Source organism: Geotrypetes seraphini, chromosome 5 (assembly GCF_902459505.1).
Source record: "Geotrypetes seraphini chromosome 5, aGeoSer1.1, whole genome shotgun sequence".
In the NCBI taxonomy this organism is placed as follows: Eukaryota; Metazoa; Chordata; class Amphibia; order Gymnophiona; family Dermophiidae; genus Geotrypetes; species Geotrypetes seraphini.
In genome coordinates, this window is record NC_047088.1 from 246,041,081 (window position 1) to 246,068,897 (window position 27,817).

The following is a 27,817-nucleotide window of genomic DNA, read 5'->3' on the forward strand; positions in this document are numbered from 1 at the left end:
GTGCGCGCTAATCCGGTACGTGCGTTATCACCGCTAGCGCGGCTTTGTAAAAGGAGCCCAAAGTATTATTAAACTTTAAAGTAAGCAATCTAAAAAAAAAAAAAGCCTACTCCTTTTTATGCAAAAGTAATGGCCACTCATTATAATTATGAAATACAATCCTCTTCTGCAAATTAAAACAGATCTACTACTATATCTACTCTCTTGTTATCTGCGAGAAGAATTTTTTTCGGACCTTCACAGATCCCCTAAACTAAACTAAACTAAACTAAATCTTGGGTTTGTATACCGCGCCATCTCCATATTTGTGGAGCTCGGCACGGTTTACAGGAATTGTAATGAGAAAGGAACTCCAAGGAAGGGTTGGGTGAAGATCGGAGAAGGAAGAGTGTTAGCGGGCTAGGATGTCAGAAGAGGAGGGAGTGTTAGGTTTTTGAGAAAAGCCAGGTTTTCAGATGTTTACGGAAGGGTTGGAGAGCACTCAAGTTCCGAAGAGGGGAGGCAAGGCTGTTCCAGAGCTCGATGAATCTGAAGAGGAGGGAAGTCCCCAGTTTTCCTGGGTGGGAAATGTCTTTTAGTGAGGGGAAGGATAATTTCGATTTTTGGGTAGGTCTGGTGATATTAAGATTTGAGGAATTCCAAGAAAGTGGAATTAATGGAGGAAGGATGCCGTGGAGGATCTTGAAAGTTAGGCAGATTCATTTGAAGTGAAACCCTCCTGAAACCCGTTCATGGACCTCAGGTTAAGAACCCCTGGTTTAGAGCATCTGGGCCTTAGAGTTACTTCCAATTTGGAAGGGGGACTCTTTCTGCTCCACTGGACTGGCAGGCAGGTCCGATCTACTTCAGGAGTAGGGTTCAAGTTCAAGTTTATTTATTCTTGATGAATCGCCTATATAAATTGCTAGGCGATGTACAATGATATAACATGAATTAATAAATGAAACAAGTACAATATTAATAGTGACATAAAAAACAAATTAGTTGTTGGTTAAAATAGAACACACTTACAAACTGATTGTAAATCTTATGTTAAAATAATATGTGGCTAAAAACATACAAGACTTGTGTGGGTTAGGTGGGGGAGAAGTTACAGTTTTTGATAGAAGAGAAGAAAAAACATGAAAGGGAAAAAACAAAAGGTGGGTAAAAATGGCTGTTTTTTTAAAAAAAGATAAAAAATATAAAACTCGGTAATGGTTATAAGATTATCAATTTTTATTAGTCCTAAGTAAAAGATTCCAAGAGTGAGGGGCAATAACTGAGAACATGTCTTGTCTTCTAGTTCCTATCATTTTAATAGATGGTACTGTAAGGATGGTACTGTAATAGCTGAAGATGAACGAAGTGAGCGTGTTGTACAGAACATGGACATAACAGGACGCACTTCTAAAGGCAGGAGATAATGTTTAAAAAACTGAAATATCTTTTTTTTTTACATTTTCCTTTTTTTTTTTTTTTTTTGTAAAATCTTTATTAATTTTCAAAATTAATACAAAGTGCCATGAACTATACAAACATTAATAAACAACATGAGCACTTAAATTCCATCAATAACATTACAGAAGAAAAATATCCCTCCCCTTCCTTCCAGCAGTTCAATAAAAAAAAAAAAAATAATAATAAATAAACCAAAAAGATATGCCCCCACCCACCCACCCCGTCCTGGATATGTATAAAAATAAAAGAAAATTAAATAAAAACAATTATGTTGAATTGACAAAGGATGTCAACGGGCCCTCACCAATTTATTTATTTATTTTATTTTATTTTTTAAAATTCTATATTCATTTTTATTACTAACAAAAAGTGCAACACAATATTCACATCAGTAATAATAAGTAAGCATTTAAATACAATCTTAAATACCAATATGCCCCAAAATATCCGCATTTCGTCTTTTCGTATTTATAGCCTAAACATAAACTTTTTTCACTCCAGCAATAAAATGTTAGTTCACCAATGAAAAACGTTTTGGGGAAAAAGGTTTTATAAACATTCAAGAAAACCCAAGAAAAATGATGTGTGCTTAAAATTTTTATAGAGACAATATTCTACTCAAGTGTTTTGTCTGGCAGCTAGTGAGTAAATACTTGTGTGGTAAATGGGAAGAGCTTTGTGTGTGAAACACAGTTTTTTTGCTGATACAAAACAAACACACATGTATAAACTGCTATGAATAGATGTCCCTCATGCCTAAAAAAAAAAGAGGAAAGCCTTAGATAACTTAAATATATTCTTCCTTCCTGCGTGCAAGTGAGACTGGAAGGAAGCCACACAAATCTATTTTACTGTGAGTGATTTAGAGACGTCTAAATAAAAAGAAGTCCTGGGATCAGTGCTTGGCTCTTGTGCTGCATCTTCTGTACAACAGTTTCTGAGAGATTATTGTCCGTACAGAATGTTCTGGTGTGGTTCAAAACCACTGTTACTGTTTCTTAGACACATTTTGGGGTTTACAGTATAGCCACAGACTGTAAGACAAATGAAGATGGTTAAACAAGGGCAAACAACATTTATCTTTCTCCCTGGTCTCCCAGGTAGTTCTGTGCTGCTAGGAGGATCAGCCGCACCCTTTCTTTTAGGCCCAGCAAATAATGTTCACGTTTCTGTTTGCTTCAAGAGCCAGGTTTCAGTTGCTAAAGGTAGTTAGGTCCTTCTAGAAGCCCAGAAGCAAATGAGCTGCATCCTTTCTTTTTGGTCCAGCAGTGTCTCCATATGGGGTAGTTTTGCAAGGGAGGAGCCTAAAGCCCTGATTGGTCAAGCCAATTGGTCAAACCAATCAGGGCCTTAGGCTCTTCCCTCAGTATCCTGGATACAGAGGGAGGTGCCTAAGGCCTGATTGACTCAGATACCCTTGGGACTTAGGCGACGGAACCAATCAGAGCCTGTAGCCCTTCCCCGTGCATCACATGATGCACCAGGGTGAGGAAGGCCTGTCATTTAGGGCTGGTGGGCCCAAAGCTAGAGCCTCAGAGTGGACTTCCTATATATCCAATTTTAAAAAAGGTTTGGGGGGGCAGTGGCAGGAGGGAGTGAGCATCCCTCCTGCCATTTTTGGGAGGTTTGGGGGGACAGTGGCTCAGGGTGCTTGGCGCGGGGGGGGGGGGGGCCATGGCCCAGGGGTGTTCTGCGTAGCAGGAAGGAGTGGGCATCCTCCTGCCAATTTTCTCTTATGCTGCGTTTGTAGGGGGTCATCGGGGAGGGCTGTAATCGGCGGTGGGGGACTTTTTTCTTTTTTAATGGGAGAGAAAAAATGAAAACAAATAAACAGGCAGATTTGTCGGTTTTTCTGATCGCTAAAATGCTGGGTTTTTTTTTGTTGTTTTTTTTTGGGGGGGTTGGAATAGCCAAGTGATGTTAGTGCATCAATCGCTTGGCTACTTTGCATGGGGTTTTAGCTAATTCTCATGGCCGGATCAGAAAATAAGCAATCGAGGGGAAAAACACGCGGTGGGCCGTTTTGTGCATCGGGTCAGTAAAAGCGATCGTCGCTAAAGCTGTGAAAACAAGTATAGCGACGATCGCTAACTTTAGTGCATCTGGGCCTAAGTCATCGCTTTTATTATATTTACAGCCTTTTCCAACAAAGCTGATCCCATGCGTCCCAGGAGTGCAAGCGGCCCTGTGACATATTGGGATTCGGGTCTGATTCAGCATTTGAGAGGGGGGGGGGCGGATGTCCCCCACTACTTCCCCCCCAAATTCAATTCAGTGTTTCGGGGGGCGATGCCCCTATCTTCCCTATCATCGGGAGCAGCGCGGCTCCATGCGCTAATAACTGCTATCGCAGTTTAGTTAAAGGGGGAGTTGGTTAACTAGTTTTGAATTTTCCCCTTTTAACATTTTTTTTTCCGTAGATTATATCACATGATTTTCAATAAAAAGATTATTTTCTCCAAGGGAACATAAACAGTATATTATATGGATGAGAGGAATGTGCTAGGGTGTTCACTTTACAAGAAGACTGAGAATTTCCTTCTTGAAAAAACAAACAAACCCCAAACCTCCCCAAAAAACAAGTTGTAACAATTTTTCTTGTTATATCTGGTCTACCTCATTCCCCACGTCTTTGAGGTTTGGGGAAACATTTTATTGATTTGCTTTCCAAGTGCAGTAAGAACATTATTGAAGCTAATTTACGAATTTAAACTCCTCTTTTACAAAAGTTGGCATCGCAGGTTGGCGCGGCAAATGCTCCAACACCCATAGGAATTGAATGGGCGTCGGAGCATTTGCCGCGCGGCACTCGGCGACGCAGCTTGGTAAAAGGGGACCTAAGTTAGGCATCTGATGTAAATGCCTGTTTAGGTGCTTAACTTTACATGCCTTATATAGGATTTTTCCCTTAATGCAGAAAAGGCACAAAAACTGAGGCCCTCTTCTATTAAACTGCGCTAGCAGTTTTTAACGCGGTGAGCCGCGCCGAATGGCCTGCGCTGCTCCCGACGCTCATAGAGTTCCTATGAGTGTCGGGAGCAGCGCGGGCCATTCGGCGCGGCTCTCTACACTAAAAACTGCTAGCGCAGTTTAATAGAAGAGGGGGTGGGAGAGTACAAGGGCATTTTTCCGGTACTTAACACCTATTTTAATTTTTATATATCAGGCTATGTATTGATTAAAACCAGAAGCCCCAGAAGTATGGTTAGGGCTCTTCAGCTTGGAAAAGAGACGGCTAAGGAGAGATATGATCGAAGTCTACAAAATCCTGAGTGGTGCTGCATCAAGATTTACAAAACCTAGGGGAACACTCGATGACGTTACAGAGTAATACTTTTAAAACCAATAGGAGGAAATATTTTTTCACTCAGAGAATAGTTAAGCTCTGGAACACGTTGCTAGAAGATGTAGCTGGTTTTAAAAAAGGTGTGGGCAAATTCCTGGAGGAAAAGTCCATAAACTGCTGTTGAGATAGACATGGGAGAAGCCACTGCTTGCCCTGGATCAATGGCATGGAATGCTGCTGCTATATGGGGTTTTGCCAGGTACTTGTGACCTGGATTGGCCTCCGTGAAGACGGGATACTAGGCAAGATGGATCATTGGCTTGATGGTTTTGAGAGAGATTGGGAAATGATACAGTGGTTCTAGGTATCTGACAGCAGTGAGTGGGAGTTAGGAGTTGAAAACCCCGTTTTACTAAGGTGCACTATGCGTTTTAGTGCTAAAAATACGCGCATGCTAACCGCTAACGCATTCATAGACTAACATGCACTTGCTAGCGTTTAGCGTGTGGTTAGCAGGCGCTAAAACGCTTACTGCACCTTTGTAAAAGGAACCCTAAGGGCTCATAATTAAAAAAAAAAAGTCTAAAAACTGGCCTAAATGGCTACTTGGACAAGCCTGATCGTCCAAGTACCCATAATCAAAGCTGGTTTTAGATGTATCTAAAACCAGCTTAGGCCATTCCCCTGCCTCTAAACGCAGAGAGAAAAGAGGTGTGTTTAGAGGAGGGGAAAGGGTGGGCGGTGGGCGGGAGGTAGGCCGACCTACACCTAGGCGTAAAACACGTATAACCAAAACTTTAGGCAGGTTGCCTAGTCGGCACTTATACGTTTTGACTTAGACCAAGACAAAACAGGTGTAAGTGCTGTAAAAGGGGCCACTGAGCTGATGGCTGCAGCTCAGCGGCCCCAGCAACCTGCCTATTGCTGCAGGGGAGATGGCTCATCTCTTCTGCCGCGATGGTGATCGCCCACCCCCCTCCGAACTGCGGCACTTCAGGGTGAGCATCGCGGCAGGGCATCTCCCTTGCCGGCGATCCTCACTCCGAAGTGCCGCGGTTCGGAGGGGGGTGGGCCATCACCATCATGGCAGGAGAGATAAGCCATCTCTCCTGCAATGATCAGCCCTCCCTCCCTACTATGATCGGGCATTAGGGAGCCCAAGCCCTCCTGCCCAGGCACCCCCGAATACCCCGACACTATCGGGGCAGGAGGGAGCCCAAGCCGTTCTGCCCAGGAGAACCCTGAACCTCCCCGACACTATCAGGGCAGGAGGGAGCCCAAACCTCCTGCCCCGGCACCCCCGAACCTCCCGACATGATCGGGCAGGAGGGAGCCCAAGCCCTCCTGCCCTCGATGCAAGGGCCCCCCCTTGAACCCCCGATCGGCCCCCTGCAGACTCGCGACCCCTCCTGCCGACCCCCCCTCCCTGTACCTTCAAAATCGTTGGTCGGACGGATGGGTGTCAAGCCCGTTTGTCCGACAGGCCAGCCATCGTTGAATGGCTGACCTTAGGGCCTGATTGGCCCAGGCGGCTCAAATCCCGCCCACAGGTGGGGCCTGAGACGCCTGGGCCAACCGGAATAGGCCCAGTAGGCTTAGGCCCCTCCTTTGGGCGGGGCCTTAGGCATATGGGCCGGGTTGGGCCTATTCTGGTTGGCCCAGGCATCTCAAGCCCCACCTGTGGGTGGGATTTGAGCCGCCTGGGCCAATCAGGCCCTAAGGCCAGCCATTCGATGATGGCTGGCCTGTTGGACGGACGGGCTTGGCACCTGTCCGTCCGACCAAAGATTTTGAAGGTACGGGGAGGGGGGGTGGGGTGGGGGGTCGTGGGGCCAGTGGGGGATTGCAGTCTGTGGAGGGGTGATTGGGGGTTCGGGGGGGCCCTTGCGTCGAGGGCAAGAGGGTTTGGGATCCCTCCTGCCCGATCGTGTTGGGGGGTTCGGGGGTGCCAGGGCAGGAGGGCTTGGGCTCCCTCCTTCCCAGATGGTGTGGGGGGTTCAGGTTCGCCTGGGCAGGAGGGCTTGGGCTCCCTCCTGCCCCAATAATGTCGGGGGGTTCGGGAGTGCCGCGGGACAGGAGGGCTTGGGCTCCCTCCTGCCCTGATAATGTCGAGGGGTTCGGGGGTGCCGCGGGCAGGAGGGCTTGGGCTCCCTCCTGCCCGGATCGTTGAAGGGGGGGAGGGATTTTATAACCGGTGTTGTTTTTGACAGACACCAGTTACAGAATCCAGCTTTTAGGCAAAGGACTGGCTCCTCCTTCGCCTAAATGCTCTTATTTTGGGCGTTTGGGAGTTAGGCTTTTTTTAAGGTTGATTATATGGTGTAAGTTTATATGTAGTGGTGGTCTGGGCGTTTAAACAGCTGAACGTAGAGGCAGGCCATTATAAAAAAAACAACCTCCTTTTGGACCTTTTTTTTGATAATGGACATTTTCCCTGCTTCTACTTTCAACGTTTAAGGCCTTAGGCCAAAAGGGGACTTAGTCTTTTTTTTTATTATGCCCTTCCAAGTGTTCTCAGGTCTCTCTTTCTCTGCTGTAATTATTATTTTTTTTTTAATCTATAGTAGCTGCTCTTTCTGTATAGCTGCATGCTGACGTTTTCTGTATTATTTTTGAATTTCTTATTTATAGGATTCTAGTTCATTTTGTTTGGCTTTAAATACCATGGAGCCATTTCTAAAACAGCTTTAATTTGCTCTGAGTAAGAAAATGAAGCAAAACAAGAGGGTTCATCCTTTAATGAGAGCTTGTCTGCCATCTCTTGGAAAAGAAGGATATCCTTTTGAAGAGCTTAGCAATCACTTATTGTCAAACCTTTCTTGGTTCATAAAATCAGGCCTTAATCCCTTCAGGCTGGTGCATAATCCTTTGGAAACCAGAGCTCCTACTTATTCCAAAAAGATGGGAGGAACATGTCATAGGAGGTCTGCAGATGAAACAGCCTGAATTATCACAGACAAGTAACTGCCTGAAGGAGACCATTCAACTTTAGAATTTGCACATTGCTAGTGTGGTCTGGTTACACAAATATACTCGTATTAATGTATACTTGGCAAAAACATAGATTCCAAATGGCCCAGTTCCGGGAAGGAGAATTAAGTCTAGTTCTGGACTTCTGACAACCCACATCCTGATTCTTCTGCTTCTAGGTGTGCTGATTCCAAATGGTAGAAGAAGGGACTACAGGTTCCATGATGCACTGGAGCAGTGACATTCACTTTCAGTACTGGCATGTCAGATTTTCAGGATATCCTTAATAAATATGCATGAATGCTGATTTGCTTAAAATACAAGTAGCATGCATCTCATGTGTATTCACTTTCAACCTAGCCTTTGGGACCCACCCAGTCCAGCTTTTAGGATATCTTCAACAAATCCGCATAAGATAGATTTACTTGAAATCGAAAGTGTGTGTGCAGATTTGTCTGATGCACAGGGATGTTCACAGGGCAAAAATGTTAGTTGTGGTCATTCCCATAAGTTTTGGACTTTTTAGGTGCATAAAGAAGAAAATCCAGAGAAAACCAAAAAAACTCTGTGGAGTGACGATGTTCCTAAATGGACTTTATTTGAAAGTATCAAAGTTCCAAAGGTACACTAAAATCATCCACACAAAATAATTCCATCCACATAAAAGTAAATCATCCACATAAGAGCCTTAAAGGACCTAGTCCGCTAGGGATACAGGACTCAACACGGTCCGCGTTTCGACAAAAAGTCTTCTTCAGGGGTCCCTGGGGGTCTTATAAAGGTGTGTACGTGGGAAACAATTGTGTGGTGAACCGGAAGTGAGACACTGCTTGCATTTGCAATGGGAAGGTCAATTCCTTTTGTTTTTGCTTTTTAGGTGCATGTCACATATTCAGTTTCATTTTTTTTTTATATATATATATTTTATTATTTTATAAAATTACAACAGTGTAATACATTTGAATAAAAATAGCAAATTATTACCTAAAATACACCATTTCATATAAATAGTATATAGAAATATAACAATACCCCCCTTCTAACAATAAGTGATAATACTAAACAACTTTATTACTATAATAAAAAAATTTCATAACAGTTTTTCCAGTATCTTTCCCTCCCCTACCCCTCTCCCGTCCTGGATATGTAATGAAAAAACTTAGAAAGTAAAATATTATTATTTACTGTGAATCAACAAATAAAGTCAATGGACTCCATATTTTTTTAAATAAAGCACTTTTAAATTTTTTTTAATGCATGTTAAAATGTTTTAATGCCATTCAATTTAACGCACATTTAATATGCAAAATGTGGGCGCCCAGTTGGGCACAAGTTCCAGATCGGCACCTAAGAGAATTAGTTAATAGGCTCCAGTGAGTTAATTATGGAGCAAAACAAGGCCTTATTTGGCACTAATTTTGACTTGGCCACCAATCTGGTTACTCATGATTCTGTAATGCTAGGCACCTAACTTGGATCATTTGCAACTCAAAATGGGGTATGGCCATGGGAAGGGGGCAAAAAAATGCATATAGACTAGAGAGGATCCACATCCACTTTGTATAACATGATTTACACCAGGTTTTAGCTGGCATAAGTGCTCCTGGGATTCAGAGGGAGGAGCCTAAGGCCCTGATTGGCTCAGATACCTAAGGCCTGTCTCCTTGGGAGGAGCCTTAGGCATCTGAGCCAATCAGGGCCTTAGGCCCCTACGCGTGCTTCACATGATGCACCGGGGAAGGGAAGGCCCGCCATTTTGGACTAGCGGTCCATTAAAAAAAAAAAAAAAAAAAGGTTTCCTGCCCCGAACAGCTGAGTGGCAGGAGGCTGCTTCGGAGCTTCTCCTGCTTCTCAACTGTTTGGGCTTCCCCTGCTGGCTCAGACAGGGCTTACAATGAACTTCCACTCAAATCATTTGCATGCAAACCTTTTTGTGCATTAATAGCTCTTTTGGAATCAGCCAAAAATCGGAGCGGAGCGGACCCATGCGGTCTTACCAACCCTGTTTAGTGCATCCAGCTCTGAGTAAGCACAAACTTTCAAGCTACAGTAAACCCTCCCCTCTTCCCCCCAAAAATGTGCCTTTGGAAAACACTGTGAACACAGGGGGACATAGGCCTTTTAGATGATCTGTGCATTATATCTACCAGAGTTGCTGTCTCACCTGTGGTCAACCAAACAAGCTGGAGGTATGGATTTATAGTTATTCCTTTGTGAAATCCACTGCATCATTTCTTCTGTACTACAGAGATGTTGAAGGTACAGTTGAGGAAAATTGTTTTATCCGGTAAAAAACCAATGGTGTTCTTCTATACGTATAGGAAAAGATTGGTTGGCGGAAGGAGGCTTCCCACTTATTGGTGTTCACGACAGATGATGTGCCGCACCTTGCTTTGGATGGAAAGCTAGGAGGTCTGGTACAGCCCCATGATGGCCAGTGTCACCTGAATGAAGTAAATGAATACAGTGCCTCCAGTGAGATGGTGAGAGCTGGACCACAGGATCATTGAGCTATATTTTTCCTTACATATTTCCATAATTGACTGACTTTAATTCATTTTGCCCAACTTCAAACTAGTTGTAGACTCAGAGGTAGGCAAATTAGGACTGAATGGTTCGAGAAAATTTGTATAACAAAAATAAGATATACCACAAGATTATAATATAAAAAATGATGCTGAATAAAAAAATAGATGTTCATAGGCCATCAAGATCATTTGTGCCAGATTTATAGAGCTTTTCACTCTCTGGTTCAGGATAGTAAGAACTGATAGAGATGGCCATTGTGAGCCAAGTTTTGGTCTCAGTCCACTTCCTGGGAATGGTGTCCACAGAAACCACCATCACATTTGGTACCAGTGAGATCACTGTTGGCAATCTCAGCTGAGGAACCAGAAATTGTGCAGGGATGGAGACTAAATTACCCTCTCACCCTTCGAAATGGTCCCTGCAAAGTATACTAACCAAATGGTGGTGGTTGTGGTGGTGGTGGGGAGGGGGGTGGTCAATTGCTGTTGCCCATGTTGTCCTTATGCCATTGATAAATGGAGGGTTTCTATTTCCAATCTGGCATCCTTCACAAGAACTAAAATTCCATAGAGAAATGAACTCAACAATCCTCTCTGCAAAATATAGTGATCGTATAATTGGTAGTATTAAGAGGTTGTTCTCCATTTCCATAGAAAAATTATTTGGATTCAATAAAGGCTGTTATGTGGGTGTTGACGTGTACTTGGGAGTACAACAATGTCTCCTGTACCGGAAGCTAAGCACACACAATGGAAACTCTCTTGTGGTTGTATAATCTTTTCTCTAGCCAAATCTGCAGTGCATCCCTAATGTATAGGGCCCAGAAGAAGAACTAGAAGGATTAAAGTAATAGGCTGAAAATCTCTGAGTGGAGTGAAAAGGGTAGATATGAATCACTTGTTTACTCTTTCCAAAAATACTAGGACTAGAGGGCATGCGATGAAGCTACTAAGTAGTAGATTTAAAACAAACCAGAGAAAATATTTCTTCACACAACGTGTAATTAAATTCTGGAATTTGTTGCCGGAGAATGTGGTGAAATCAGTTAGCTTAGCTGGGTTTAAAAAAAGGTTTGGATAATTTGCTAAAAGAGAAGTTCATAGGCCATGATTGAGATGGCATGGGGGAAATCCATTGCTTATTCCTAGGATAAGCAGCATAAAATCTGTTTTATTACTTGGGATCTAGCTTGGTACTTAGAAACATGGCAACATGATGGTATATAATAGCCAAATGGCTCATTTAGTCTGCCCATACTTGGGACTTGGGTAGGCCACTGTTGGAAACAGGATATTGGGCTTGATGGATCTTCAGTTTGTCCCAATATGGCAGTTCTTATGTTCTCATTGTTTTTATTTAGGTTGTTGGTCTGAATGATTTCTTTTTATGTTTTTAAGAATTTAACTTTTTTTTTAAACTTTTTTTTAGAAACACAATGCAGTTAGGAGGAACTGCTTCTTTCCCCCTACCTTAGGCATTGTTTATAATGCAGTTCTAAAGTTGTAATTTAGAAATAGTTGTAGCCAATTTCTTCTGTATTTTCCTAGGATTATCCATCCCTTGCACTTCTTGGAGAAAAGCTGGCTGAGAACAACATTTACCTCATCTTTGCAGTGACAAAATCTCATTATATGCTCTACAAGGTAAGCTATCCAGTCACTACTGGTTGAACAAAATGGCTGCCCGCAGCATATACTGAAAAGCTGCAATTGAAAAGTTTTATGTGTACTGACAAATTTCTGTTAAAATGAATTTGTGAAACAAGCTGGAAAAAAATCCTAAAATCAAGAAAGAAAGGAAATGAGACTTGTATAATAATAATAATAATAATTTTATTTCTTATATACCGCTATGCCATAAGTTCAAAGCGGTTTACAACAAGTTACATACAGTGAGAATAAGAGATGTTTACAACAAGAAGTAAGAGATGTTTACAACGAGATACATATAATGAGTGTATGAGATGTAAGGGGAACAGAAAAAGTACTTTCTGGGATACAAAGTGCAAATGGAAGAGAACCAAGATGGTTTGAATCAAAAGGAAGTATCTAGTCAGAGATTGGGGTGCAGGGGAAAACAATTTGGGTGGAATACCTTTACAAATGGGAAGAAGGATGAGTTAATCTAAAATCAAGAGAATTGCCTTATTGTAGTTATACAGTACTTTCAAAGTGGTTTATATATATATATAGGTACTTATTTTGTACTTGGGGCAATAGAGGATTAAGGGGGTTTTTTTATTAAAGCGCACTAACCGATTTAGCGCATGTTAAATGCTAAGGCACCCTTAGAATATAATGACTTACTAAGGGTCACAAGCAGCAGTTCTACCACTAGGCCACTCCTTACTTCAAAGAAAGCCAAATGAAGTGAAAATGAAATTTGACCAGTTCCTATCTCTAATAACAGTTCTCATGAGCCTTCCATAGACTGCCCAGAGATTTCTACATAGGTCTGCCTGGGTTTTTTTTTAGGAGACTGTGGAATGTCTCAGAATCCTATTCCTTTCTCATCTCATTTCTCCTCGGTAATTCTGTCTCTTTCCCCTCCCCATGACCCTGTTCTTCTCATTTCCAAAAGCTGCCTGCACAGTTCTCTCTGAGCTGAGCAGAAGTCCTCCACCGACAGTTCTGCCACTAGGGGTTGCTATTTCACTATCACATTTTCAATAGTGAGGGACAGGCAAGATCTGCAGGACTCTAAGGAATCTTCCTGTCCCTAGTGATTTAAAGCGCCACCCCTCGCTGACGGCAGTGCAGTTGGAGGACTCCCACTCAGCTTAGAGGGAACAGAATGCCCGAGTAAGCGCCACGTATAAGTGGAGACCTGAAAGAATGCGCACAGACATAGCTACTATGAGTGGAGAATGATGTGATTTGATGAAAAATAAACAGCAATATTTTTGAAGAGGTTTTCCTGTTCCTTTGAAGATTAAAGGCTTAAAGCGATGAGCAGGTTGGGAGGTGCAAGCCGTTGGCAGATAGCCTGGCATCAAGGATAAGCAATTGCAGGGGTGCTGCCAACATGTAGCTAGAACTTGTTCTAACTAAGCAGTGAAAGCACTTCTCCTTCAATTTGCTTGCAACTTTAAGAGGCACAACTCATATGACTTATCTTAATGATTATTTGCTTTAGTAACTGTTTATGTTTGCACTTAAGAAACAATTAATTGCAAATTTTGTTTGAAAGAATTTTACAGCACTGATACCTGGAACAACAGTGGAGATTTTAGATCAAGACTCCAAAAATATTATCCAGCTGATAATCAATGCATACAATGTAAGTTTCTCTTTCTTCTTGTACTTTCTGTGCATTTGCAAACTTAAATGCTGTTTGTTTTAATCTACAGATATGTTTGCAGAAATGAGCTGGCACCTTAATACATCCTTCTCATGATAAATTTTATTCAAATGTATTATTTTTTGCACAAAAATCTACGGGGCCCTTTTACTAAGCTGTGGTAACCATTAATGTGTGCTTGCTCCAGGTTAAAAAGCATTACCGTCGGGCACATCGTGGTGGTTTTGGGATCGGTACATGCATCCTACAAACTAATAAATAGATTTTATTTTTATTTTTTTTTCAAAACTGTTTATTAAACGATAAAGGCCAAACAAACATAGCCGGTGAGACAGCATTTGCAGTCTACAGTATACAGGAACAGAAACAACAAACCACCCAAATGGGCGGAGACCGGTAGAGTCCAGGTAGAGTTCTTATACCCAGACTCGTCCAAGCCCTACCCAACAAGAGAAGCCTCCCCCCCTCCCCGCCTTTAATCCACTGGCAACATGGGTACCACTGGCTTCTGCAACCAGTTGAGAACTTGGCTTTTAATCAGAGGGGGAAGAGGGTCCAAATAAGGCGCCCAAATGGACAGAAAAAGCTTACTACGATGACGAGAAAACCAAGCTGACAGGGATTCCCAGACCATTAATAGATGGAATTTATTGCGCCAATACCAAATGGTGGGACTGGGGCATGTCTGAGATGGAGAGCACAAAACTATTCCACCGGCACAGTTATCTCAAATTAATCCGTATATGGAAACAAATCAAACATATACAGCTTTAAATAATCTAGAAACAGTAGATATCATACTTTTGGGGGTCATTAATGATTTTAGGTTAAAGCTAAACCCATAGCCATTCAGTCAATTAGAACATTCATTGGGTTTAGTGCCAGACAAAATAGGAGTAGTGACAGGGAATCTCCCTTAAATGTATCCTGATGTTACAAATGCCAAATTTTCCAGCCTCATAGTTCAGATGTTACCAGGCTGGAATCTAGACAGTTAAGGGCAATTTTATAAGGATCCACCTAATTTTAGGTGCTAATACCAGTATTGTAGTCTTTGCTATACCACCTGCCTGCACACAATGTTCCCTCTGAGCTGAGTGGGAGTCCTCTAATTGCATTGCTGCCAGTGGAGAGGGTGTTTCAATATTGTGTTTTCAACGGCTAGGTAGAGGCAGGTTCCTTGGAATCCTGCAGAGCTTGGTTGTCCTTGAAAACATGATAGTTAAACAGCACCCCCCACTGGCAGGACTGTAGATGGAGGACTTCCACTCAGCTTAGATGGAAAAGTGCCTGCACAAGCCCTATGGGCATCTCGTCATGAAAGTGCAATATTTCAGCTTCCAGTTGAAGTACATGCATTGGACGTTTTGACCAACTTTAAAAGGCAGTTGAAAGCATATTTTTTCTCCATGCATTTGGTTCAGCTGTCATTTCAGAGGGAGGGAGAAGCTGATTGTAGGGTATTTTGGGGATGTTTCTTGTTTAATGAGCTGTGCTGGTAACTTCTTTTATCTTTAATTATGTTAAAACAAACTCAAATGAATATCGTAGGTCTCTCCTAGTTTTCTATACCCTTCTTTTCTATTATAATTGTATGTTATAAACCTCCATGATCACAGCCAGGTGGTATAAAAATCTTTACTAAATAATTATCAATGATAAATATAAATGTCCACTTACACAATAAATAACCTTTTATAACATAAAAAATATTTGTAAATCAGAGTACTTTTCAATTCAGAGCAATGCACAAAAATAAAAAAACCTTACCATTATAATGTTTTTATTATAATAACATTATAATGGTCAGGTTTTTTAAATTTTTGTACATCGCTCTGAAATAAAAAGTACTGTGATTTTATGAGTGACGTTTACGTAATATACACATTATAATAAAATTCAATCATTGACATATTTAACAAACTATTCAGGGTTTTTTTTTTTTTTTTGGTGTGTTCAATATTTTTGTTAGTTTTGCAATGAAAAAACAAGAAAAAAAGATATGCTAAACAAGTTTTGGTATGTCTGATTGTGGAATCATATCTAGTACATGGGTATACAAACGTAGTTTGCCACCAGAAACCAAACACATCATCTGAGATTTGTTAAACAGGTCCATAAATGTTACATATTGATACCGTATTTTCACGCATATAACGCGCGCGTTATACGTGGTTTTTACAAACCGCGCATAACCTTGCGCGTTATACGCGTGAGCGCGTTGTACAAAATTTTTTTTACATAGTTTCCCCCTCCCCCGACGCCCGATTCATCACCCGGAAGGAGCGCTCGCACCCCCACAGCCTCCCCCCCTCCCCCATGGAGAAGCTGTCTACCTTGTTTCCGGATGCCAGCCCAGCTGCTTCCTCTTCAGGCGGTCCCGCCCTTTCTCTGACGTCAGAGGAAACAGCTGGGCTCGCTGGCATGCGCGGTATACGGGTGTGCGCGGTGTATAAAAATTTCTGTACGTAAATTTGTGTTTTCCGCGCGCTATACCCGTGTGCGCGGTTTACACGGGTGCGCGTTATCTACGTGAAAATACGGTAACTCTTTTTTTTTTTTTTTAAATCTTTATTCCATTTCAAATCTTAAATCAAGTACAATAAATACATATAATAAGGTAAATGTGTTATCGAGGCACAGGGCTAAAAATTCCAGTAGACCTTATCTCAGAAGTATGAGACACGACACTTGGGGCTCCTTTTACTAAGGTGCGCTAGCGTTTTTTAGCGCACGCAGGAAATTACCGTGCGCTACGTTTCTAGAACTAATGTCAGCTCTATGCTGGCGTTAAGGTCTAGCACGGGCGGCAATGTAGTGCGCACTATTCCACGCATTAAAGTCCAAGCGCACCTTAGTATAAGGAGCCCTAAATATGGGATTGATCTGTAGGAAAGAGCTGAGATAAAGGAGATTGAAGACAAAGTTTTATTTTATTTTTCTTTCCAGCTTATGATTTATCTTTAATCTTATCTATTGTTTTGCCTTTTGTCTTTGTTTTGTTCTATTTCTATCATTTAAATTTCTCCAGAATTCTACTGTTCAACGGCTCCCCCTTCTGCTTCTATTCCTTTCTCTCCTCTCTTCTACCTTCCAAAGTATTTAGATCAATGCTGTCTTGTTAAAATGTCTATTTTATTTTTATTTTTCCTCTAACTCTACTTTTCACTTCTCTATTACCCTCCAGGTACTTTAGTTAGATTGTGAGCCTTCAGGACAGTAAGGGAATTTTTCAAGTACCTTTCTTATTTCTAATCTTAATGTATATTTTCTGTAAACCGCTTAGAACCTAACGGATGTAGCGGTATATAAGAAATAAATTACATTACATTACATTACATTACACTTTTTAACAACCTTCTAAAAACTGCATATAAGAAGTAGAATTAATGAAAAGAGGGTGAAATTCAGAATCTAAACAGCTGCTTAATGGGCCAGTTGCCTGCTTGCATATTTTTTGTGGGCTAGATGCACTAAAGTCAGCGATTGCCGCTAAACCTGTTTTCACGGCTTTAGCGACAATCGCTTTTACCAACCCGAGGCACAAAACGACTCGCCACATGTTTTTCGCCCTCGATCGCCCATTTTCCAATCCGGCCATGCAAATGAGCTAAAACCCCCAAGCAAAGTAACCAAGCGATTGATGCACTGACATCGCTTGGCTACGCAAAACCACAAAAACAGGGGTTTTAGCTATCAGAAAAAAAAACCCGACCATGTTACCGACAGATCTGCCTGGGGGTTTTATTTTCAATTTTTTTTTTTCTATAGCACAGATATTTTGCGTGTGTTACACATGCAAAATATATCTGTGGCACAAAAAAAAAGAAAAAAAGTCCCCCACCGCCAATGACAGCCCTACCTAATGACCCCTGACGAACGTAGCACCAGGAATCCCCCTCCCCACGAGAGAAAATTGGCAGGAGGGATGCCCGCTCCCTCGTGCCACGCCGTCCCCCACCTCCCACCCCCCCGAGAGAAAATTGGCTGTTGTTACAACTGTGTGTTTTTGATTTCTCTGTTGAAAGAATTACGTACTGTATATTGGTTGGCAACATTTTGACCCTCGACGCAGGCATTTGCCAAAACTCAAGCCATGCTGGGTCTTGGAATAAAGGTTGCTGCATCCCTTTGAATGTTTCATCTGAGGCCCCTTCACACTTTTCCTGCACTGTGGACCTTGTGTTCACCTTTCTCCCTCTGCTGTATTCCTTACTAGAAAGGAAAGCCAGCTCAAAACCTTAACCAAAGAAAATTCAGTCACAACAAGGGGAAATTCCAGCAGGAAAAATGTTTCTTATGACAAGTTTGTATTTGCTACAAGTGCTGCCACACCGCAAAGCTGCTAATTTTATTTTATTTTTTTTAGAAATTTGAATCAGTTCCTGAGTTTCTTTTCTTTCCTAGACTGTATTACCCGAACATGAGTTATTTATACACTTGTATGAATGCAGCAGAGCAGAGAAAAAAGAAACATTCTTTCTCATTTTCCCGCAGCAGGACGTGTAGACTGATGAATCATTCATGTCTGTCTAACTTTGGGTACGGCCTTGCCTGTGGCATTACCACAAGGCTCCCAGTCAGCCTTGTGGATAAACATGCAAAGGAGTCACCAAGTTCCATCATACTCAAAGGACTTCACAGTTTAGACAGGTTCTGCCAGTACTGAGTTAATAGTAAGAGGAGAAGAAATCACCGAATAGCATTTTCTAGAGAAGATGTATGTACACTTCTCCCTCCGTATCCGCGGTTTCCGTATCTGCGGATTTGCTTATTTGCGATTTTTCGGCTGCTGACTCCACCCCCCCCCCCAAATTACATCATCATCATTAAAGTTCTTTTTCCTTTTACTGTACCGATAAAAAAGTTTAGCGTTTACCATTCACTCTGAAAATCGCTGCTTCCCAACATCCATAGGGAAGGCTTCTTCCCAGCATGCATGGAGAAAATCGCTGGGAATCGCTGCTTGCATGCTATTAGCCCTAAATTCTCTTTGAATCACTGGGAATTGCTGTTTGCCTGCTTGCCTGCTATTTGCCCTAAATTCTCTTTGAATCGCTGGTAATCACTGCTTGCTTGCTCCAAGCCCTGAAATCGCCAGGAATCGCTGCTTGCCTGTTCCAAGCCCTTAATTCTTTGGGAATCGTTGGGAATTGCTGCTCGCCTGCTCCAAGCCCTGAAATCGCTGCTTGCCTGCTCCAAGCTCTGAAATCGCTGCTTATTTCTAAAACCGCAAATAACAGTAGAAAAGTTATTCGCGGTTTCAATAATAAAAACGATGACGTTTTCTAAAAAATGCGAACAACATTTAAAAAGTTATTTGTGGTTTTTCCATATTCATGCCTATGGTCTGCTCGCATCCCCCGCGAATATGGAGGGAGAAGTGTATAGCAAAACAGAGAGTATACTGGAATAGATTAGATTAATTTTTAATATATTTATATACTACCATGCCAACATTCAAGGCAGTGTATTTTATTTATTTTAAGAAGAGACAGCTGAGAGGAGGCAGGATAGAGATCTATAAAGTACTGATTAGAGTGGAAGAGGAAGATGTGAATTGTTTGTTTACTCTTTCCAAAAATACAAGGACTAGGGAGCATACAGTGAAGCTATTAAGGTGTACATTTAAAACAAATCAAAGAAAATAACATGTAAGTAAATTCTGGAATTTGTTGCCAGAGAATGTGGTAAAAGTAGTTAGCTTAGCAGGGTTTAAAAAAAAAACAAAAAAAAAACGTTTGGACAAGTTCCTGAAAGAAAAGTCCACAAACCATAAGTAGTATAAAATCTGTTCGCATCTTGCCAGATACTTGTGACCAGGATTGGCTACTGCTGGAAAATGGATAATGGGCTAGATGGACCATTGGTATAACCCAGTATGATGTTACTTATGTACTTAATTTTTTGTCTATCCTGAGGTTTGTTGGGTCCCTGCAGAAATACCAAGGGTGCCCCATCCAAATGTGTGAGATTTACTGTCATAGGAATAAGACTGAAGGCCTGTGAGTGAGATTTTTCTCACAGCAAGTTATCATGTTTGGTCCAAAGAATACGACAACACCATAGCAAATGGGAGTTATCTCTGGTACATAAGCTGATTTCATATGCGTAGCGCAACGGGATATCAGATATGACCTACGAGTATATCCCGTTGCGCTACGCATATGAAATCAGCTTATGTACCAGAGATAACTCCCATTTGCTATGGTGTTGTCGTATTTATATATTTATCATAAATATTAAAGAGTGACGAGGATGGTCCAAAGAATGGCAGGAAGAACTGGTAACAAAGAGTTATCCTATAACTTCCACGAGCGCTTAGCTTTTAGGTGGAATCAGGGCTTCATTTGTAGGTAAAAAGGAAGTGGAACTGTGGAGCCTGGAGAGGCTTGGGTAGACCGGGAGCAGCAGGAGAAGAGAGGCTGGATTAGGGAGTAGAGACAGTTCACTGCTCTGCTCCGGGCTCACCCCTGCAGGCTGCTAGAAACAGAGGGGATAATAAAGCAGAATGCCCCTGCTGCACTGTAACTGCATTCCAGGCCGTTTCCCCCCCCCCCCCCCCAAACAACATCTTCCCATCTTCCCCTTGATAGTCGGGCTTGAATGCTACCTGGTCTAGCTGGACATAAGAATTGCTGCTGCTGGGTCAGACCAGTGGTCCATCATACCCATCAATCCCCTCACGCGGCGGCCCTTAGGTCAGAGACCAGCGCCCTAACTGAGACTAGCCCTACCTGCGTACGTTCTGGTTCAGCAGGAACTTATCTAACTTTGTCTTGAATCCCTGGAGGGTGTTTTCCCCTATGACAGACTCCGAAAGAGCGTTCCAGTTTTCCACCACTCTCTGGGTGAAGAAGAACTTCCTTACGTTTGTCCGAAATCTATCCCCTTTCAACTTTAGCGAGTGCTCTCCACCTCGGAGAGGGTGAACAATCTCTGTCCAGTGTGTATATAATGAGATAAATTGTCAAAGTTTGCAAAGCCATTACAGCCTTTTGATAGGTTGTGCTCCCTATGAATTCTAGTCCTACCCAAGATCCTAAGAATTGTAGAGGAGCCATCGTAGAATATATGCAGTTCCAAATAAATCTGATTTTTTGTTCTAGCTGGTAAGGTCGTAGTCCTTCCTGATTAAGACACCGGGGCATGTCTGCCAACGCCGCAGGGATTGTTCATACCACCATTGATTTTTGTTTTCCAGGCTCTCCCAGTTTCAGTTTGTAAATCCTGGTACTTTGTGATATTTTCCAATTCTGGGGTCCTTTTATTAAGCTGTGCTAAATGCTAAGACATCCATTATATTCCTATACTAGTCTTTAAGCCCGTTACATTAACGGGTTCTAGAATATGTCTGTCTGTCTTTCTTTCTGTCTCTCTCCCTCCCGCTGTCTGTCTTTCTATCTGTGTCTCTCCCTGCCCCCTATGCAGCAGCATTTCTATCCTTCCCACGTCCCTGTGCAGTAGCCAGGCATAATTTGATAGAATATGGTTGCCAGTTATGATCCGGTCTGGTCACTCTGGTCACTCTGGTCACTCCAGTCCACTGTCGCCCATTATCTCTCTTCCCGTTCATGGGTCCTGTATTTATCTAGCCCCTTCCCTTCAGGCCCGTTATCCTCCTTCCAAATGGCAAAGTCTCCCTTCCCTTCCGTAGCTGCTGTATCACCTCTAGCCCCTCCCCCACGGGCCCGTTATCTCGCCAGCTTCCTCTTCCCTCCCGTTCCCGCATCGCTAACATTGTGTCCGTCCACCCGGGCCGGGTGCGAATCGGTGGCGCCCAGCCTGCGCGGAAATAGGAAGTTGCATCGGCGAAGGCGGGCCCTGACGGGATTAAAGGAAGGCCTCAGGGCTGGAGGTGTTCATCGTTGCGGCCCCCAAGGCAAGTCTAGAGGGCGGGAAAGAGCCGGAGCTGTGGCGGCACCGAGTACGTGCGCGCGAGAGTGGAACAGGGGGAGGGGGTTGGGGTTGGGGTTGCAGCACGTGATCTTATTAGCAGCTCTGACGGACGGACGGACCCTCGCTTTCTCGTACTTCACTTGTGGAGGCAATCGGCGGCTGGCTGCAGTCCCGGCTGGAGTCCTTGTGACGTAGTAAGTGCGCATGCGCACTCTTGCAGGCACAGCGCGACAGATCAGGGATCAGGGAAGCACGGGCTAAGAGTGCGCATGCGCGCTTAGCGTTTTATTATAGTAGATTCCTAAGGCTAGTCTCAGTTAGGGCGCTGGTCTTTGACCAGAGGGCCGCCGTGTGACCGGACTGCTGGGCATGATGGACCACTGGTCTGACCCAGCCGCGACAATTCTTATGTTCTTATTTAGCGCGCCCTAATCTTTAGTTCACGCTAAATCGCTTAGCGGGCCTTAATAAAAGGACCCCTCTATGACTGTATTCTTAATTCTCTGTTTCTATTCATTTTTAATCACGCTGAATACATTTTTTTTTTTTTTTTTTTACATAAGTGGCAGTGAATCAATCTGGCGACTGTCATGTTGCTTCCTAAATTTGGTTTCAACAATTTTGCTGCAGCCACAGAGACACTCTTAAAGAGGAATTTCTTCATTTATTTACTCGCTTTGGAACCCTTTTACTAAACCGTGTCAAGGGCTAATGCATGCCTAATGTGGGGAAAATTAATGAATGAGAGACTGACTGTGGTAGTATTAAATACCAGTGGGGAGAGAGCAAATGACTCCTAAAAACGCTCAGAAAAGTGAAACTCTGAAAGGGAGGTGGATACCTCCCCTTGAGGCAAGAGTTTACCGTCCAATCATTGCATTTGCTTTATAGAACATCACTTTCTGACCACTGGTAAAAACTAGTATTGTTTGAATAAACTCTGTTAAATTGACAAAAAAGTTCAAAATAATTATGCACAACTCTTGCTCATTGGAACGATGATACCGAACGATGATACCATGCACTTATCTGTACCAACTTTAAAGTTTGTAGTTGTAAGGGCACTTTGGGAGTCTCAACGCGACCCCGTTTCGAAAATTCTGCTTCAGGAGACCCAATGCTACAATGCTACACACTGTTAAACGTATCTGTCCAAGAGGTGATCGTTTGTAAAACGTCGTCTGGAATTTTTGAAGTTTTACAAACGATCACCTCTTGGACAGATACGTTTAACAGTGTGTAGCATTGTAGCATTGGGTCTCCTGAAGCAGAATTTTCGAAACGGGGCCGCGTTGAGACCCCCAAAGAGCCCTTACAACTACAAACTTTAAAGTTGGTACAGATAAGTGCATGGTATCATCGTTCCAATGAGCAAGAGTTGTGCATAATTGTTTTGAACTTTTTTGTCAATTTAACAGAGTTTATTCAAACAATACTAGTTTTTACCAGTGGTCAGAAAGTGATGTTCTATAAAGCAAATGCAATGATTGGACGGTAAACTCTTGCCTCAAGGGGAGGTATCCACCTCCCTTTCAGAGTTTCACTTTTCTGAGCGTTTTTAGGAGTGTGTGGCGCAGTGGTTGGATCTACAGCCTCAGCACCCTGGGGTTGTGGGTTCAAAGCCCGCGCTGCTCCTTGTGACCCTGGGCAAGTCACTTAATCCTCCATAGCCCCAGGTGCGTTAGATAGATTGTGAGCCCACCGGGACAGAGAGGGAAAATGCTTGAGTACCTGATTGTAAAAACCGCTTAGATAACCTTGATAGGCGGTATATAAAATCCTAATAAACTTGAAACTTGATTTGCTCTCTCCCCACTGGTATTTAATACTACCACAGTCAGTCTCTCATTCATTAATATAATTCCTTTTCTGACTGGTATTTACATTGAGTCCCTGTATGCCTTTCTAATGTGGGGAAAAGGTGTCGGCTGATAGATTCTGAGAACTGATATGAATCAACAAAGCACAAGTCTTATCAGACTTGTGTACCTACATACTGGTTTATTTTAATTTATTTAAAATATTTACAGTATATTCCGCCAGTCACTACTGCTTCTAGAGTGGCGCGGTTAAAGCTACAGCCTCAGTACCCTGAGATTGTGGGTCCAAACCCCCACATCAAATGATAACTAATATGTTCCATAAAAACAATATGAACTAAATCAAAATGATCAACCATATGCAAATAAGAAAACGCACTGCGTTACAGATACAAGTCTCTAAAATTACAAAATAAGAATGATAGAAAATAGAATTAACAGGCTGGGGCTGCAGATTCAGCTCCATAAAATACAGGCCCTGACATTTGAAAACTGATCTACTCAAGTTCTTCTCATATTAACTTACCATAATTACATTTGACTCTGACTTTGTCATTAGAGAATGACACGGGGAAAAAATTTGTCCCCATCCCCGCGAGCTCGGTCCTCGTCCCCGCAAAACATCTGATCCCATCCACACAAGCCTTGAATAGTTTTATACTGAATTTATTTTCTTAAAGTATAAAAAGAAACAATATTCTGTATAATTGTCATTTTATAAATCAAAGTTCTGGCTGCTGAACTAGCGAAAGAGATGTTCAGCTGGCAGGGCTTTGTTTATAAATTTTGATAAACACAACTAATATACTAATTTATCTTAAAGCAAAAATAAATAAATAAATAAATAAATATAAATATAATTTTTTTTTCTACCTTTGTTGTCTGGTTTCTGCTTTCCTCATCTTCTCCTCATTGAATTCCTTCCATCCACTGTCTGCCTTCTCTCTGGCTCTTCCATTTGCTCTGTTACTGTGCTTCTTCCACCCCTACCCCACTCATTGGTCTGGCATCTCTGTCGTTTTCCCTTCCAGCGTCGTCTCCCAACTCCCTTCATCATCTGTTCCTTTCCACCCCCCTCCTCCACCCCTCTTCAGCGTCTGTTCCTTTCCACCCCCTTCCCTCTCTCCACCCCCCCTTTAGCACCCCTTGCACGGTCTGTGCATCTCCCTCCCTTCCCCTTAACTTCGGGCTGTGTTTTAATTTAATTTGTTCAAGCAGTCCAAGCCTGATGTCGCGTGCATCTGCGAAAGCTTCTCTGACAGAACTGGAAGTTGCATCAGAGGAGAGGCTTCCACAGGCGCACACGACTTCAGGCTCAGGCTGCTTGAACAAATTAAATTAAAAACGCGCCCCAAAGGTAAGGGGAAGGGAGGGAGGGAGATAGATGTGGCAGCGATGGGTAGGTGGGAAGGTGGGAGATAGATGCAGTAGTGGCGATCGGAAGGGAGGGAGGGGGGAAGGTTTGCATGCGATCGGTGACCGCATGCGTTCCTTCCCTTAATTGTGGAGACAAGGCTATTCACCGCTCCGCGGGGCGGTGGATGGCCTTGTCCCCATACCCGCTGTGAGCACTTTCTTTTTCCCCACCATTTCGGCGGGTTACCCGCGGCTACCGGCAGCTAGCCATGGGTAACAGCCAATGTGTCATTCTCTACGTGTCATGATCCTGTGTTATTTGTACTTGTATCTTCACCTCTCGTGTCTGGTTGTCTACTTAACTCCTGTTAACCGCATCGAACTTCACAGTATATTGCGATATACAAATAAAATTTTATGTTATATTATGGGGGGGGGGTCTTTTACTAAGGCATGCTATCTAATTTAGCGCACGCTAAATATTAGAATATAATGGACACGTTAGCATTTAGTGTGTGCTAAATCAGCTAGCATGCCTTAGTAAAAGACCCCCATAGCATAACATAAAAGGCCCCAAATCCCTACCTAACACTAGATTGCATATTCCTACATTTCATCAAAACTCTTCCCGTGGCCTTCCAAGTTTGTACATTCTCACCAGGGATCGGTAGTTACTCTACTATATATTAAAACCATTGTCCACAGGCAGAATTTAAGTCTAGGGATGAAGATAATTCGAAGATTGGTAAGGAGCTTTTCTTTCTTCCATGACATGATACCATTATTCAGAAATGCAAATTGGGACTATCAAGGTCCCCTCCTCAGGCCATGTCTGGTGACATCCTTCCATTTGTCCTGTTTGTGGCTGGCAGTTCATCTCCTAGTAGACTGTGGTCTAGTTAGGCAGAAAGAATTTCTTGGGTTTTTAAAAAATCTTTATTGAGTTTCAAACTTTGATAGTGCAATACAAATGATAAACCAGAAAAACTGCACAAAACACACTATTCACGATACAATTATTACATTAAACAATCATTTTCTCCCATCCTCATCTTCATTCTTAATATAATAATACATATGATGTGATTACAAATTATAAATAAATAATTTATTCAAAATACATTTCCCACCCCCCACCCTCCCTGGATGTGTAAGGAAATCTAATGATAAAGAAAAAAAAATATGACCTGTATTATAATGCAATAAAATTAGTCCATACATCATTAAAGGATTTACTAGTCCCCAAACTTTCCACCATCATCCTTTTATACTTATATGTGGTACACACCTTTACCCACCAAAAAGTGAAATTGATCCTATCATGATTTTTCCAATTCTGTGTAATCAATTGAACAGCTATTCTCATCATTATCAGGAAAAGGCAACTTTTATACTTATCTAAAGTAGGCTTAATATGTAGTAATGTACCCCAAATTACAGCTTCATAAGATAAGGGAATAGCTGCTTCAAGAATGAGATTAATTTGTCCCCAAATTGACTTCCAGAAACCAAGTATCAATGGACAAAAATTTCTTGGTTTTAAAATGTAGATGTTTCCCGACTTATCACGTGAGACGAAGAAGTACAGACATGAATTTCTTCTTCTTAAGCCAGGTGTCATAGCTTTCGGGGCTACGTTCTATTTAAGACAGGTGAAGTATTTTGTGCGGCCCCGGTCAAGGGCGATGCAGTGTTTTCCTGCTGGCTCCTTCCTCTGTCTTGCTGCAGCGTTTGCGTGTTTGTGCAGCCCCAGAAACATTTTTTTCAGCCAATGCGGCCCAGGGAAGCCAAAAGGTTGGACACCCCTGATTTAAGACATCCCTGTAAGTGTCTTGTGTATCACCATGCAAACAAGTATGTTTCTTCGAACCTTTTCAATTAACTCCCTTTTTGTCACTATCTCGTTTGGAGAAAGAAAAATCTTTAGATTGAATTAGAAATTAGCTCTCAGCTCTATAGCCTTTGATATACTTTGAGTATTTACTTATGTTTCTCGCTGTTTGTTAAATCTTTCCCTTTTTCTGTACAAGTTATAATGCTTGATATTAATGTTTAAAATTGTAAATAAATAAAATTTTAAAACATGGGAATTTTCAGCCTTAATTTTGCACTGTAAATTGTCAGAAAGTAAAAAGAGGTGTCCTGTTATCCAATAACTAGACCTGTTTAAAAGGAAACCAGAAAAGCAGTAAGTGGGGGAGAGACACTTTCCTTTATTAAGCCAGCAGGTTTTCGAGACTGCTGCCGTCTCCTCCGGCGTGCTCCCTTTTTGCACTGGAAGCATTTGTCTTTCAGGATTTGCTGGGTTATGTTACAGTAGCTCTTTTCCACACCCTTTGCTCGAGAGCAGATAAGTGAGATTAATAGTTATTCAGCATGAAAGGCGTGCTTTAGATTAATGCTGGGCAGTTGACTCACTTTGGTGCTTGGAAAAACATTATTTTTCTCTCTGTCTTTACTTACTGTGGTGGTCAGCATGTCACTTTTCAGCTGTGTAAGGCAGCCATAGGACACATCTATACAGCTCTCCCTCCGGATTCACAGTTTCATTACTCGCGAATTTGGTTATTTGTGGTTTCTGAGCCCAGTACACCGCCCCCTCTTTGTGAATCGCCCCGTCCCCGACCTCCCCAGACCTTACCTGGTGGTTTAGCGGTGACGTGGAGCAGGAGCGATCTTCCTACACTCCTGCCCCGTGCAGAGCTGTCATCAAAAATGGCTGCTGTGAATTCCCGTGGTCTCACAAGGCTACATGGGAATTCAGGGCAGCCATTTTCGATGATGGCTCTGCACTGGGCAGAAAACAAAAGGAATTGACCCCAAAATATCCACAAAGAAGAAAATCCAGAGAAAACCAAAAAAAATCTGTGGAGTGATGATGTTCCTAAATGGACTTTATTTGAAAGTGTCAAAGTTCCAAAGGTACACTGAAACCATCCACATTAAAATAAATCATCCACCTAAGAACCTTAAAAGACCTAGTGCGCTAGGGATACAGGACCCAACACGGTCCGCGTTTCGACAAAAAGTCTTGTTCAGGGGTCCCTGGGGGTCCTATAAAGGTGAGTACTTGCAAGCAGTGTCTCACTTCCGGCTCACCACACAATTGTTTCCCACGTACTCACCTTTATAGGACCCCCAGGGACCCCTGAAGAAGACTTTTTTTGAAACACGGACCGTTTTGGGTCCTGTATCCCTAGCGGACTAGGTCCTTTAA

General features: G+C 42.4%; 1 protein-coding gene across 1 annotated transcript in view; it reads left to right on the forward strand.

Moving 5' to 3' along the window:
• Positions 1-27,817, forward strand: part of ITGB5 (integrin subunit beta 5) — a 159,411-nt gene that overhangs the window by 64,567 nt on the left and 67,027 nt on the right. The window contains exons 6-8 of the mRNA XM_033945617.1: positions 10,018-10,179; positions 11,773-11,868; positions 13,415-13,504. Coding sequence (XP_033801508.1) covers positions 10,018-10,179; positions 11,773-11,868; positions 13,415-13,504 — 348 coding nt within the window. The remainder of the gene's footprint in view (positions 1-10,017; positions 10,180-11,772; positions 11,869-13,414; positions 13,505-27,817) is intronic.